Source organism: Egretta garzetta, unplaced genomic scaffold, assembly GCF_000687185.1.
Source record: "Egretta garzetta isolate BGI_Z169 unplaced genomic scaffold, ASM68718v1 scaffold702, whole genome shotgun sequence".
Taxonomy (NCBI): Eukaryota; Metazoa; Chordata; class Aves; order Pelecaniformes; family Ardeidae; genus Egretta; species Egretta garzetta.
Window position 1 is genome coordinate 250,980 of NW_009258908.1, and position 15,995 is coordinate 266,974.

Consider the following 15,995-nt stretch of genomic DNA (forward strand, 5'->3'; position numbering starts at 1 on the left):
TGGCAGGGCCTTGGTGGAAATCCCACAGGTACCCCAAGTCTCTTGTGGGACCTGAGGTGCCCCTCTGCCTCTGTTTCTCTCTCTGTTGAATGCCCTATAAACGTGCACGAGGGAGGCTTTCCAGGACTTTGCCCAGCTGGAAGCCAGTGAGCTGCCTCAGAAACCGTCACCTTTTGCTGCATGTAAAAATGACCCGATGCCGTCTGGAAAGCCAGGCAGAGGGCAGGAGGGGAGGGTGGCCCAGCCGGGGGTGGGGGTAGGTCCCTGGCCAGGGGAACCCAGGTGCCCTCTGCTCTGTTGCCCAACAATGGGGCCAGCACTGCCCCAGGTGATCCCCTCTTGGATAGCCCTGCTCTCCCACTAAAGCCCAATAAAAGCCATGTAATTCCCCTCCTGCTGACACCACCACGTCGTGGATTACCTCTGGCTGAGCAAGATTTAGCCGTCTGGGGCCGGGAGGAACCATGGCCCTCAGGAACAAAGCGGAGTGCTGTGAAACAGGGCAGGATCCCACCATCATGCCACCACATCCCCCTGTTGGTCCCTCCAGCTCCCACTTCTGCCTGGAATGGTAAGTGCTAGCCTGGTTTCACTGGAAAGGAGCTGGTGTGGGTGACATGCCTTTGGCCAGCTTCAGGGCCAGGGGTGGTGGTGTGCAGGGTGAACTGAAAGGCCATGGAGGATGGAGTCCTGGGAACAGGGAGCTGGGTAACACTAGGAAGAGCAAAGCCATCTGCTGAGAGACAAATATCTGGGGCGTCTGTGACTCTCTCAGTGCCTGCCATCCATAAAGGCGAGGAGGAGATAGACCATGAGTGTTAGATGTAAAACCACGGGGTGTGGGTGCTATAGAGTACATCAAGCGGGGTCTGTCCTGGACAGATAAGGTCATACCAGTGCTGTACTAGTCTCTCTGATCTGGCCTCGCTTCCTAAAGGGGCCTGGAGATTTCTTGGGTGCCACGTTCATTCGGTCTGGTGGAGGAGCAAGCCATCCTCATCCACGGTGAGGAGCTCCTCCGCTGTGCTGTCCGCTCACACTCCTCCCATCCTCTGGGGAGAAGTTAATGCTCCACCAGCAGGGCTGAAGCTAATGGAGTGGCAACATTCCAGCTGTTGATTAGCGTAATTAAGAGATAAATGAGCTCCTGGGTGCAGAGGAAACATGCGTGCTGTCAGACTGAGTGAGAGAAGTTATTCCTTGCAGAAGCATGACTGCCCTGGAGTCTCTGGGTGCTCATCCTTCCCGGGGCTGCTCCAGCAGGACCCAGGGGGGTTGTTCCCCTGGCTCTTCAGTACCGTGGGTATCAACACCAGCACAGTTAGTGGGCCTTGACTGCCAGAATTTTCCTCTCCAAGCTGAGGCCTTTATTACTAGTGCTGAAAGTGCACCTGCCTTAGGGAAGAGACAGGTTTGCTTTAGCAGGTGGTTGCTTAATGTGTGGTGGAAAATACGGTAAAATCGTTGTAGGGTCAATGTTGAGTGAAGTTTCAACCTGTGAGCAAGTCAAGGTAAACATCAGGAGGCAGTGCAAAGCTAAGGGTGAGAAGGTAGCGCTCTTCTAAGAAACCTTACAGGAAAACTTTATGGCATAACACCTGTAAGAAATGAATTAACTCATGCCTGTGATGGGGTAATGCTGGCACGCGAACAAACGGCTTTGAGAATTTGGCTGGAAATTAAAAGAAAGTCTCTGATCTCCAGAGCATCAAGTTCTGGTAACAGGCTTTCAGCATGAGGATTTGGGGCAAAACCCACTTACCCCTAAAATGGAGAGTGGCCTGGTCATGAAAGGATTGTGGTGTGGCTGCTTATGCCAGTAGGGGACTGTATTTGGTGACCCCAGAAGTCCTGGTCAGCCCTGTAGGTAAGTGAAACCACACAAATATGGCTGCAGTCCCTCCAGGGTTGTACCTGCTCTGTTGTGGACTTATCCATGGCCACATGCTTCCAGGTGCTCCAGCATAACCTCAAACACAGCCACTGATGTTTCAAGGTGTACTTGCTGCAGCATGGGCTTATCCATGACCACAGATGCTTCCAAGGATACCTTCTACAAGTGTAGACTTATCCTTGGCCCACAATCCCTTCAGAGGCGTATCTGCTGCGGCACAGACACAACCACAGCTGCAGACACTTCGCAATGTACCTGCTCTGGCGTGGGATTGAGCATAACAATAGGTCATGCTGGGCAACTGGCAGATCTTTGCGCTCCAGCCCTTGGCTGATTCACATGGTAGTTTGCACTCACTCAAGCTCACCACATCTGGATGCAGGGAGGAAGGGCAGCCCAGCTGACCTGGTGATAGATGCCTCCACGTAGGTGTGCACCTCCTGGTACAGACACTGGAGGGAAACTGCCAGCATCCAGCGTGACTCATAGGTCTGGCCTCAGATGCTTATTCTAGATGGGGACGAACTGCCCTTTGGGGCTGCCTGTTTTTCTCTGCTGATTATAAAGGAAAGGGGGACAGGGGCAGCCTCAGACACTTCAGATTTGCGTGCTGTCAGAGCTGTGGCGCTCTGCCCCATAGGGCTCACGGAAAGGTCTTTTTTGTTGTTGTTACAGTCCTTGAACTTGGCAGACCACCTTTCTTTAATGTATAAAAATGCCCAGAGCAGCCCTAAAATGGAAGCGTTCTCACATTTTCAGCGGCCAGCAGAGGAACCCATCTGAACACTTTTAAGGGAGAAATTAATGTCTCAGTGCCATCTTGTGGAACGATCTGTGTAAAAGGACAAGCAGCGGCAAGAGGCACATCCAGTGATCTATGATGCTGTTCTAGAAGCATGATGGAGTTTTATGGAATTTGGTGGTAATATCAGGGATTATGCTGCAAATATTATCACCAAACCAAAGATCTCTATTGCACACTGGGATTGCCTTTTTCCCTGAGAAGACTGCAAGTTGATGGGAGCTTGGTGTTCCCAGAATATACCTGTCAATTTTTCAGCCCAAATTAGAATATGGAGATGCCTGTAGTTAAAGCCTGAATGTAGGAGACAAAGCTTTTCAGAGACAGGACAACTTTCTTGTTTGCCTGCAGGGGAGTAATCCACTTGGAAGGCTCCCTGAGATCTAGGGGTGAAAAATGAAGTTGTAGGTCCAGTTGTGGGGGATACTGACCCACTCACACCTTGCCCATCTGAGGAAGGCTGTGAGATCTCCAAAACCCGCTGGTGCCAGGACCATGCCAGCTGGAAATTACCATGTCTAGAAGAAACTTGAGGCTCTTGCCCCCACCCTGACCTGGTGCTCGAATGCCCATGTTTGTGTGCTCCACCAATAGGCATTTGCATGTCAGAGAATGAAGTGACCTGGAAAGATTTATCAGCCACTTTTTCTGTGCCACAGCATGACTTACAGATTCACAGGACAAAAAAACTTTCCCACCTAGAGAAATGCTGCAGGAACACCCTTGCCAGCAGTGTGATCATCATCTGTCACAATTAGATGGTCCTTAGTATCAGAGACAGACTAGTAAATTACTGCGTATTTAGCCAGGTGTTCACTGAGGTCAATAGCTAATCTGTCTCTGGAGGAGGGCTTAACCCAGTCCATTAAACCCTTCCCTGCCACCAGGTAAACAATAATCTATGGAAGAGAGGAGAAACATCTTCCCAGGTTATTCCAGACAGCTGCTCAGTGTCCTCTGAGTGAAAGAAAAGCTCCTGAACTTTTGCATTGCAGTAGTGCAGAGAGAGGCAAGACGGGGGCCAGTGTGAGCAGAGCGCTGCGTCCCCTCGGGGCAGCTGCTGGTGACCTCCCCAGGGCTGTGCACCATGTCCCACCCAGAGCCACGCTGAGAAGCTGCAGCGGGTTGAGAGGAAGGTGAAGAAAACCCACAAAGAACCAGGCAAGGCTTGCAGAAAAATGTTGTGAGTGTTCAGTGGGTTTAAGTTTTTCAGTAGTTAGGCAAAGGTATTGAAACATTTCCACAGAGGAGAGGTAAGAGCACCTGGTGAGCAGGGAGATGAGCAGAGGGAATCAGGAGGTGGAAGAGGAATCAGGGCAGTGAGGGCTCTGCTCTGGCCACCAGATGAGATTGAAGGTCTCTAGAGACCATTGCCAAGACTGGTCTCTCCTTGCTCCATGCAAGAGGACAGACTGGAGGGTGGTGGGGAGGCTCTCCACTAGTGTCAGGGGAGCTGTGGACACAGGTGCAATTCTGCAAAAGCAAATATTCAACCCGAAGCAATGCCCAAGGCATGGCGCTCTGCCCAGCTGCAGGCAGTGGGCACATCAGCTCCAGGCAGAGCATCCTCACTGCAGGCTGGGCATCCAAATAGTCCTGCAAAGCACAGGCAAATGGTCCTAATCCTACCTGTTAACAAAAAAAAATGTCTCCACACCACCAGCCAGTGAGTTACAACACATAGCAGAAACAAACTTCCTGTTCAGTTCCTGTGGAAAAGGTTAGGGAGAAAGACAGGCTTTAGGAGCACACGAAGGCTATCCACAGCTCCACCGCTCTGGAGATAGGTTGCTCCTGGGCAGAGGCACAGTGTTTGCAATGCCCCGGTAGCAGAAGTATTGCATCCTTACCATACCGTTTTAAAAAGATGGCATGTGTGTGTGGGAAGACTTTCAAGCTAGCTGTTACCTTATTGGCTTGTTCATTGTTAACCAAATGAATGAAGGTGTCTGGGGGGTGAAGGGAGGGTGCCAAGTTTCAAAGGGCAACTTAGCTCAGCGCAATGAAGTGTGCTGTCACAACAGGAGCTCCCGTGGCTGCAGGCTGGAGACGGAGAGCAAAATGCTTGAGAAGTTTCAGAAGGCGCTCACGATTCGCAGCAGCACCGTCAGGGAGCTGCTGGCAGAAGCACTGGGGATGTTCATCCTCATGGTAAGGAGGAGACGGGCCCAGGCGTGTGTGTCTGTGTGTGTGCATGTGCAGGTGAGGGGGTAAGCATCTGCAGCAGCAATTTGTAACATCAGTGGTTTCCTACCACATCCTCATGGTTGCTCAGCAGCTGCTTGCTACCGCTCACCCCTCTGCTTTGGTGGGGTGCCAGCTTCCCATCAGGTAGACCATCTGGAGGAAAAAACCTTCTGGAGGAAAAAAGCAATGTGGAGGGTGGGAGGTGAGTGCCGGGAGAGGGTGAAGCAGGTGGGGATGAGCCGCTCCTTCAGTTCTATTCCAGGAGAGAAACAAGGAAGGGTCTGGCAATGAAACCAAAGAGTGGTGTCTGGTCAGACAGGGCAACGCAATGCTTGTGCCAAACCCCCTGAAAGATGCCATACAGTGAATTGAGGCTTTTCTTTCTCCTGTGCCAGAGGTGATGTTGTGGCTGGGGGGGTCCTGCACAGGTTTGGGAAGCAGGCCCTGACTCCTCTACCACCAACAGCCTTGCTGAAATGAGCATAGCATGCATTCATCTTCCTCATGGGGTTGCCAGGGTAATGAACGCCTGTGAAACTCTGGAGCCACAACCCACAATTAAGAAATGTAATTACTGCATGTAAAGCATGCCAGGATTTCACGTTTGTTTTTCTTATTCCGGCAAATTAATTGGGCTTATCCAAATGATACAGAAACTCCCCCGTTGCCCAAAGGATCTGTTTCACGCAGAGAAATCGAAGCAGTTTCGCGCTCTCGGGCTGCTTTGGAGGCGTTTGGGGAGAGGAAGGCTTTGCAGTCAGAATTGATCCCTGGTGAGGGTGAGGTGCCCACCAGAACCAGAGCCTTTGTGTGTTGGACCAAGACAAAAAAATGAGATCCTCCCTCTGAAAAGGTCCAGTAGCTGTCTGTGCCAACTAACTACCCCTGGACTTAGCTTGCAAGCGCTGCTGGGCTGAGAGAGATGCTTTGGACCGGACAGCGGCTAACATGGAAGGGCTGGGGATAACCCAAATAACTTGTACTTGGAGATTTGCGCAGGAGGACGATATCTGTGTAAGCATAAGGACCTTTTGACACAGCTGTCTGTTCAGATAAAGATGCGTATTTTCAAGCGGAACAACTGCACGTGCAGAGGGTGCTTGCTTTTTGTTGCATCTTATGGCACATCCAGCTCCTTGAAGTTCACTCCCGACCTCACAGGTAGTTTTGCATGCAATGGGAGTCAGAGTATAGGCATCTGTGACTCCTCAGCAGGAGCTGAGCAAACCATTTTCCTTTTCCATTCCCTTTGTTTTTTGGTGGTGGAAGTTTCCAGGTAATAAGGATCAAGTTCAGGGGTGTCCTGCCAGGGCTGTCTCTGGGCAGCAGCATGAGAAGGAGACTTTTGTGTGAACTCTGACAGTCCAAGGCAGATTTTGGAGCCTGCAGCTTCAGTTGGCTCTTCCCTCACTGATCTCCACGAGGGAATAGGGGAGGAGGAGGGACACTGCACACAGACCCCCATCAAGGCCTGGCTGCAAACAGCATCCAGCATCCGAACATAGCATCCAGCATCCAACTCTTTAGCAGCCCCCTGGCTCTTACTGCCACTGGAATGTGCTGGATGCATCTCCAGGGAGCCTGGATGGCTGTTTTTTGGATGATAGCATTCTTGCTTTAATGGACAGGTAATGTTCGTAAAAGAGGGAACCAGGCAGTGGGAGTAAACAGGAAAAGGAGTAGGGAGGTAGGAAACAAAGAGGCTATTTTGGGACTGTGAGAATAGAAGAAGAGACCAGACATTTGGATCTGTGCTGAAAAGCAGATTCTCTGGCCTGTCCTGTGTTTTTCTGAGGATAGTGCTGTTCAGCTGCAACAGCCATGTCTCCTGCCCTGCACCTCTGTCCTGAAAAACCTGTGCTTTATGCATTTGGCTTCTCTTGGATCCGGCTTTGGAAAAGCTCAGAGATGAGTAGGGAAGGTTTTTATAGGGGCATTGCAGATGCTGGGGGGCATCCCAGGCACTGCTTTTTGGGGCTTTTGCTGAGAGAAGGGCTCATACCACGCAGGCTGTAGCTCCATGCAGAGCACAGACTGTGGTCTGTGTATACAAGAGAGATAAGAACAGTGTCTCTGGGGAACAGGGGATTTCAGTGATGTCTGGAAGGGAAAAGGGAGAGTAGATGCATGAGATAAAATTTGGATCTAGGCAGAGCAGCCAGAAAGATCCAAGTCAAAACAGGACAGGCCAGAGCAGTTTAGATGCTGGAGAACACACTGACTGTTTTGTCTTGGAGGGACATGTCACCCTGGATAAACATCAGTGCAGTCCAAGGAGCAGGATACAATCTCCAAAACCCTAAGTGGTTTGCGAGGCAGAGACCTCAAGAGAAGCTTTGTCCTCCAGATTTCAGTGTAAGAGCTGCTCAAAGAACTGATTTTTCCACCCTCTGGCCACATTAAAAAAGTTAAGTAGAATTTACTTTCAAGCTAGAGCAATTTCTTGAATATGACTTTTCCACTAGAGAGTGTTTACTTTTCTTTTTAATTTTTTTCCCAGTTCCCCTGTAGTCACTAAAAAAATATTGAAACTTTGTCTGTTTTCAAACTGAATGTATATGTGTTGAAATGAAAAGTCAAACCAGGATTTCCTTCCTTGTTTTTTTCTGGAATAAGTTACCAAAATTAAAGTGGACTTTGGCTACGTGCTGCCCAAAACTACATTTTTAGTCAATAAATTTCACACTGGGAAAAGAAAGGCAACAAGAATTTGTCAACCTTCCTTCCATCTGGCTTGGGCACTGCCTCCGTGGCAGTCTGTGGTGACAGTCCCCTGGCTCACGTCCCTGGCTTCAGGCACAGATGCCCTTGCCATGGCAGTGTGAGGGATCCCGACCAAGCCCAGGAGCTTGCCGTGGGTGCCTGGGGTTTGTCTCCCTTGTACCCAACCCAGACCAGAGTGTCTAGTTCAGTGCGATGGTCACCAATAAGGAATAATCTGGTTAGCCTTCTAATTTTTGGAGAGGAGGATGATTCTCTCTTCATCTCCTGACCATGGGCCAAAGACCTTAGCGTCTTTGTGTCTTTGGAAAGTTACTAGTATTGCAGAAAAAGTAGCAAAGAAGCTCAGTTCACCACAGCAACAACACTACTTTTAACACTCCTTTCTCTTTTTCCATGCACTAGGTCTTTGGCTTGTCTTCTGTGGCGCAAGTGGTATTAGGAAGAGGAGAATTTGGGCAGCATCTGAGTATCAATTTGGGATTTGGCATTGGTGTTACCCTGGGCATCCATGCGGCTGGAGGAATCTCTGGTGAGCAGGACGCTTGAGCACAAGACATCTCTATGTCCCGCAAAGGCCACATGTGTGGGAGGCAGCAGGAGCGTGCTGTGGAGGGGTGGGTGATGGCACGGCAAAGCAGGGCAGTGCTCTCACCAGAAAAAAAGGCAGTCCTAGGGTCCCCAAGCAAGAAGATCAGCAGGTCTGGTGACCGTAACCATGGTCAGCCTTGTGACCTGTAATCACAGCCAAGTCTGCGGGGGTGGGAGGGGAAGGTCTGAGGTCAAGCCAAGGAGTTGTGACAGTGCGGCAAGATCAGGAGAAGCAGGGGACAAGGCAGGCTCAGCACAGCTACAGTATGCTGACCCCAAACATGTGCCCTGAGCTGAGACAGGGGCAAGCAGGACAGGGAAAGTGTTGGAGGTTCGGCCATCCCCTCCCATTGTGGCCATTGGAGCCAGGTTTCAGCAGTGCCCCCGTTAGGTGCTTGGGATATGCCATCATGGCCCAAGGAGTTTTTAAAACATGGGGCCAATCTAACCCATGGGGAAGTAAATAATTTATTGCAAAGGATAGCTTACTGCTGATGTTGCAACAAGGAATGGTATGCAAACGTTCTCCTTATCATCCACACCCATGCACACACGTCCCACGCGAACTCAGAAGGTGGTGTTTTTCAGGGCCATGGGGTGGTATCTCTCACATGACAGCACATTACCTTTGCCTTGTGCAATCTATGCATTCATTTGCACCAAGAGATTAAGAGCTCTAGAGGGCAGAAAATTAAAGCAAGTCCTTGTTCTTGAACTGTTGGAGCAGAGAGATGCCCAGGGCTGGGGCTGGCTTGGAAGGGAAAATTTTTCCATGCGAGTGGTCAGCTTTTGGTCTCCCTGCCCTTTTGGAGCTGGTGGAGACATCCTGGGCAAAGTGGGCTGAGGAAAGATCCCTGCAGTCCCAGCTGACATTTGAGATGGAGCTGATCTGCTGAGGGCTGGGAGGTAGGAGGAGGGGTCTCAGCTAAGCCAGCAACAGGCTAGCTCTGGAGCCAGCTTCAGGGCTTCTTGGCACTGTGATTTGGCTTCACTTGTGTCAGAAGATGTTTCTTGTGATCTCTGAAATGGCTGGTCATGCCTGCAAAGGATCAGAGGATCGAAGAAAAAGGGTTCTCCCTCCATTTCAGTTGTGGTGGTGGGACTGTAGCAGGCGGTACATGCACTTTCACTTCACTCTGTCCTGTACTTTGAGGAGGTGATGTGTGTCTGGCTCTTACCCCTTTCTGAGTCTGGAGTAGAAAAAGGCCACTGAGGATGGAGCAGTTACTAACCCCCAAAGTTTACACCTACTAGGCAGGAAAAAGCAAATATTTCCTTTGGACTCGTGGGGACATAAGGCCTGGAGAACATACGTGGTTTGCACTGAGGGCGCCAAACCTGGAGCCACTTAGTCTTTCTCCAAAACCACCACTGTGATCCCAAACTCCTCCATAGAAAGCGTCCCCTCACAACGGAAAACTGGTCTTGCACTGTATGAAAGCCATGTACTAAAAGATGTAAGGAAATGCAGTTCGAGACTAAAAACTCTGTGAGGAAGGGACAGGGTCTGCTCTACCCTAGTGGAAGCAACCAGTCAGTCAGTCTGGCCAGGACTGACCACCCCGGTAGCCCCTTCTCCAAGCAGTGACATCTAAGAGCTCACCTGGGTCCCTGCCCATGGCCCTGTGTAGGATTTGCTTTGCAGACATGAAGATATGAGGCATCGGTGGTTGCTTTTGCAGTTTGTTTCCTCAGCGTCTCATGCCTTGCCTGCCAGATGTGCTGAGGGCCCTCAGCTCCCATCCACTGGGGTGCTCAGCTCTGCCAGGATGAGGCCCTCCTTGTCTATCAGATTGTCTGGGACAAAACCTGCCTCATCAACCTGTAGCCATGTAAAAGGTGGGTGGTGAGTCTAAGTTCTGGGCTCCCTTTAAGTTGAATAGAGAGAAGCCCATACAGAAGGAAACTTATGCTGTGCCTAGGGAGGTGTCTCTGACCAGTGAGATGACTGAGGCAGCCTGTGGTCTGCAGAGAGCAAAGCAGAGGTTGTCTAATTTTTAGAGGACCAAAGCTAGGACCTTTCTGCCCTGAATCATTCACATGCCCAGGGAAAATGGGTCAGTTCTGAGTCTGTGCAGGAGGGAGACCCTGCCCTGGGAGAGTCTTGGTGGTGTGGAGCAAGGTCTGGGTGGTTACTGTGGGGCGTGGGGCGTGCTCCAAAACAGCTGCATCAGGGTTAAGTCCACTCTGTTTTGCCGTGATTTTGCAGGAGCTCATCTGAATGCTGCCATCACCTTCACACACTGCATTTTAGGAAACCTCCCCTGGAGAAAGCTCCCAGCTTACCTCATCGGCCAGTTCTTGGGCTCCTTTACAGCAGCAGCCACTGTCTTTGGCCTCTACTATGGTATGGTTGTGTCTTTATCGCAGGGGTTGCTGTGGGCACCATTTCAGTCTTAACTCATAGTTTGTCAGAAATATTTCCTTTTACAGTACCCAGCATGATGTCTGGGTGAGGAGGGCGAGCTCCTGGCTTGTGGGACAGACCTTCATAGCTCAAGGCCACAGCAGGGCTCAGGTATCTCTGGGAAGGATGTGCAGTTCCTGGAGAACACAGCTCGTTTTTCTCAGGGCATTCCAGTTAAAACCTGCCCTCAACTCAAGGCCAGTAGCTGCATTTTGTCAGCATTTTGTTTCCAGGGAGGAAGGGGCTTGAATTAGATGGACTACCAGGTATTAGGTACAGCTGGAGCTCTGGGCGACTCTGCTGGTCTGTGCAAAACAGGACAGCAGTCATCTGTGGTTTTGAGTTGTGAGCAGAGGACTCACCACCAGCATGGCTCCAGCACGTCTCAGTCTCTGAGGGGCAGAGGGATGGAGGCATCCAGTGCATCCAGAGCATCCAGCCCGCCCCAGGCTCCTGGAGCAGGGACAGGGAGCTGGTAGGCGTAAGAAAGTAACTTCAGACCAAAGTCTGCAGGTGACAGATACAGGTGAGATCATGCCTGTGAAGGGTGTGTCACCTCCCATTGCCTCTCTTCCCCTTGGTGTCCGTGTTGGCTGCAATGGGTGGACTTGTGTACCTGCCATGTGAGATGAACTCTGTGCTAACTCCCATGATTCCCATTTCTCCTAGATGCTCTGTACGACTACACCAAGGGGAACTTTACAGTGACAGGACCCACTGCCACGGCGTCAATCTTCTCCACTTACCCCGCTCCCTATGTATCCTTTCTGGGGGGCTTCCTCACAGAGGTCAGTGGGGACTGAGGTGGTGTGCTTGGAGAAGGCTGAGGGGAGACCTGATTGCGGCCTTTCAGTACTTAAAGGGAACCTACAGCAAAGATGGGGACAATCTTTTTAGCAGGGCCAGCTGTGACAGGACAAGGGGTCATGGTTTTAAACTAAAGCAGGGTTGATTTAGGCTGGCTATAAGGAAGAAATTCTTTACAATGAGGGTGGTGAAACACTGGAACGGGTTGCCCAGAGAGGTGGTGGAGGCCCCATCCCTGGGAACATTCCAGGCCAGGTTGGACGAGGCTCTGAGCAACCTGATTGAGTTAAAGGTGTCCCTGCTCCTGCAGGGGGGTTGGGCTGGATGACCTCTAGGGGTCCCTTCCAACCCAAACCATTCTATGATTCTATAAGGTGAGTGGTATCAGGTGCTGCTGCAGATCTGCTACAGGGGACCTACAGCCCTACACGCGTAGACACAATCACAACATCTACTCCAAGGAGCCCACCATCCAGGCAGATGCCTGACAGTTAGGATCCAAGGCACCTTGATGGCTGAGCAAGCCTCAAGGGTAACATCTGTAGGCTGCTCTGCAGCTTGGTCCGAGGGCCCTCCAAACACCCTGCCCAAGCAGTGGGAAGTGAGAAGCTGAGCTGTATCAGGAACTATGTCCTCTGGGCTCTGGGCAGTTCCCTGAACTGTCCTTCCCCTTTTTGGATCCTACACCTGCTCCATGCTCCCAGGCAGCTCTGCTGGCTGCACCTCACTGGCACAGAGGGCCTGAGACTGTCTTCACGTGAACACAGCCTGTCTGGATCGAACCTCTAGAGTTTGAACAGTCCAATTCAGACTGTGTACGGTTGATTCCCAGCATACAACACAATGTCTAGATGCCCAGAAATAGGAAGGGGATGCTTCAGGGGATGTGGAGCACTGGGACACCGGAGAAGGAAGATTCACTTCCAATTCAAATCTGAGGAAGCCTGTGCTTTCATCTCTGAGCTGACAAAACACTTGCCTGGGCATGAGGAGGACAGTGAGAGCTGGAGACCCTACAGGTGGGCACCTGGTCACTCAGCCTCCTGTGGAGCATGCAGTGTCCTCGCTGCACAGCAAAGCAAATGACAGTGACAGTGCATTGCCAAGAGCTGCAGAGTTTCTGCTTTTGCTGGCATCTCTGCAAGCAGTCCAAGGCTCTTCAGCTGCATTTTCTGAAGCAGAGAGGCAGGAGTCATCACCTCTGTTCAAACCACAGTTCATGATGTCTTGGGCAGTGTAGATCTACAAGTGCCAGCTATGTACTGTCACAGACGGGAGATTCAGTTTTCCAGATGAGAATCTGGTATCTGCTTTTAGTCCTGAAAGGGCTAATGCAACAGGCTATATAAAACATCACTTCCTCTAGGGAGGATCAGATTTGTCTCGTTAGCAGTTTTTTATGGCTCTGCCTCTGTCAGACAAAATGTACTTAAAATAACCCATGTCCCTAACTTGAAAGGTGGAGGGAGAGGACAGTGCTAAGAAGTTTGTATCAGTCCTAGAGCATTTTTGGTGATGAGGTGGAGACATTTTTGCTGGGAAGTGAATGAAGACTTTCTTCAGTCCACCTGTGAGGAGGGAATAACATCGGGGTTACATTCTTGACTCGATCAGATCATGAATCTCACTTGCTCTTCCATTCTGGGAAATCTCTTCCTCTCTGCTGAGCAGGATCCTTCTGCCTTCCCCATTGTCTCTTCTGACTTATTCTCCCTTTCCTGCTTCCGCAGTTTACGGCAACGATAATGTTGCTCCTGGGCATTCTGATTATCCACGATGAGAAAAACAATGGAGCACTAAAAGGCACGCAGGCTCTGCTCACGGGTATCCTGGTCCTGGGCATCGGCCTGGGGATGGGGATGAACACAGGCTATGCCATGAACCCCTCTCGGGACCTGCCCCCCAGGGTCTTCACAGCAATTGCTGGCTGGGGAATGGACGTCTTCACGTGAGTGACCTGTTTTGCTTTCACATGCTCAGCTCGCAGGGAGAGGAGATAAGCACAAGGTAAAATGGTCATGAAGACCAAGTGATGGTATCGCTGCAGAGTGCATTCTCCATTCTCAAAGAGCAAGGGTTGTGCATAGAGGAGCCCTGTGCATTATGTACACAAAATCTGGGGTACATAATTCTCCAGCATGGGACTCATCTTGATGTTCAGATACCTCAATTTGGGCACCAAACTGACTACCTGTTAGCTGGAGATCTAGCTGGTTACTGCAGTGACTGGAGAGCCAGAGAGCAATTCAGCTCTCCTGAAAGCAGGCACTTACAGCTGGATTGCTGTATGGCTCTCCTAAACTTAGATGCCTGAATCTGGAGACGAAACCCTGCCTTCTGCTATCTGGTGAGATGGTGCCATGCTATGGCTTTTCCCATGGTGAGGGCATTGGGCATTAGCAGAGTCTCCTGTCCCCACTGCTCATTTTCATTAAATTTCCGGAAAATATCTTTGAGATATTTATTTTGGTAGAGGTGCAGATGTTATTGGGAAATGGGGAGGGAAAAGGTGTGCCTGTCTGTCTGTTTGACAGTCACCATTTATCAGGATCACACAGACTATTTCTGTAGGAGAACAAGAAACCTGCAGACAGTGCTGAGCCACTTTCCCAGGGTGATGAGGAAAATGACCCTCCCTCCAGCAATTATGCTGGTGGATAGAGAACTTGTCTAAGCCAGTTGTAGGGCCCAGCATGTGAAGTGGGACAAGACACCTCTGCTGACACAGCTCACTGCTGCCCCAGCAGGCTCAGCTCACCTCACCCTGCGCCGTGCGGCGGCCGGGCAGCCGTTCGTCTGGCTCACTGGCTGCCTCTTCTGCATTTCATTTTAGGGCTGGACATTACTGGTGGTGGGTCCCAGTCACAGCTCCGATTCTGGGAAGTCTTGCTGGTGTTTTAATCCACAAGCTCTTCATTGATTTTCACAACCAACCTGTCCTGGAAAGTGGAAATGTGAAAGGACAGCCAGTGGTGGAGACTTCTACGCTGTGATGGCCACAGGCTCTGAGGAAAGGGCCTGACAGCAAAGCCTATGTGGATGTACAGACTGACAAGCTAGGGGTAACCATGTGCAATGGTGCTGCCCAAGCGCAGCTTCAATAGACAGACTAGTCTTCAATAAACCTACTCTTCTTAACCAGACAAACCGGGCTTTTGAGACACTGGGCAGACCTGGCTAAGGCTAGACCTGTCTGTGACCCAAAGAAATTGTTCAATCTCTCTGTGTAAAAAGGTACCAAAAAAAAAAAATAATCATCAAATTCTGGAGAAGAGCAGAGCTGCAAGACTCCAGATAATGGTATGTTCATAGAAATCAAAATACAGGATCCAACAGTGGCAGAAACAATTAAAGAAATTTTGATCTGGAATATTCTTTGGTAAGAGATAGATACTACGCTGATGGATCAGAGGCCTGGGTTTGCTTTCATTTGCTAATCTGCCACCCTAACAAACACATAGTTTGGCAGAGTTCAGAGAAGAGAAGAGCAAGGACAGTCTGAAATAGAAGCCAGAACCTAATTTTTTTTTTCCCATGCTTGTTTTTTGCTTTTTGATCTGAACATTCAGAAAGCACCAAAAAATTAGTACACCATGCTACAGGGTCTCCTGAACTCTGGTACAGCTCTGCTGGAACACGTTGGCGTCATGGAACCATGTGTGTTACTGACAGGATTAGATATTAACTACCATATGAAAGGATTCAGACAACTTCTGTGACAGCATCCCCAAATGCTCAAACAAAAACCCCAATATTTTTCCCATTCTGAATGCACGAGAACGTGGGAAGAGGCTGCCCTGCTCCTGCAGGAATTCTGCCACATCCATCTGAATGAGGATAGTGGGCCTGCAACAGCCTTACAAGTGTGAGGTACCATCGGATTAAGAGTAAACAGTATCAGAAGCTGTCTGTTCCCAGGGGGGTGACAACAGTCTTACCTTTTCTAGAAAGTGCTTAAGCAAGTACGGTACGTATGTCAAGACTGCAGTCCCAGGGCTGGGCAACATGAACACACAACAGAGGGTCTCCGAGAACAAGAAGTGACTGAACATCACTACTGCACAGATTTCCAGAAAGTGGTTTACTGGCTTTAATGATCATTCATATCCCACTATTAAAAGGATTTCTAATGTATTACTGTGGCATGGGGTGGGGTGGTAGGTACTGACATCTCTGCTTCCTCATTAGAGCTGACCTTGCATTAGTAGACCAGCTACAGTGGATCTTCACCCAGCACAAGACGCACATCAGCTTAAGAGGGCTGAGGAGCATTAAAGGATTTACTCTCGTTTGGGGGTGGCAGAGGGCAGCTGCCAGGCAATGCAGTGACCGCACTTGAGAGTGGGCGCCGGGCAGTGCTGGGAGCCAGTACAGCATGCCAGGGCCAGGGCTGATGGCTGCAGAGTTTCTGAAGAGTGAGTGCAGGACAGAAGTGGAAGAGCTGTCACACGGCTGAGTCTTTTGGTCTACGTGAACTAAAGCGGTAACCTCAGAGTTGTACAAGATGGGACTAGCTAAAAGACACTGTAACCCGTCCCTTCACAGTGAGAGATTTTCCACTGCATTAAAATAACCCCAAACAATCC

At 50.3% G+C, this 15,995-nt stretch overlaps 1 protein-coding gene across 1 annotated transcript; it reads left to right on the forward strand.

Moving 5' to 3' along the window:
* The first annotated feature begins 247 nt into the window (after positions 1 to 247).
* Positions 248 to 15,980, forward strand: LOC104122135 (aquaporin-7). The gene is made up of 7 exons (XM_035889862.1): positions 248 to 571; positions 4,721 to 4,847; positions 8,010 to 8,136; positions 10,405 to 10,542; positions 11,272 to 11,390; positions 13,140 to 13,357; positions 14,243 to 15,980. Exons 1-7 carry the CDS (start codon positions 465 to 467, stop codon positions 14,400 to 14,402), a joined length of 996 nt encoding a protein of 331 aa, XP_035745755.1. The 5' UTR covers positions 248 to 464; the 3' UTR covers positions 14,403 to 15,980.
* Positions 15,981 to 15,995: the final 15 nt, after the last annotated feature.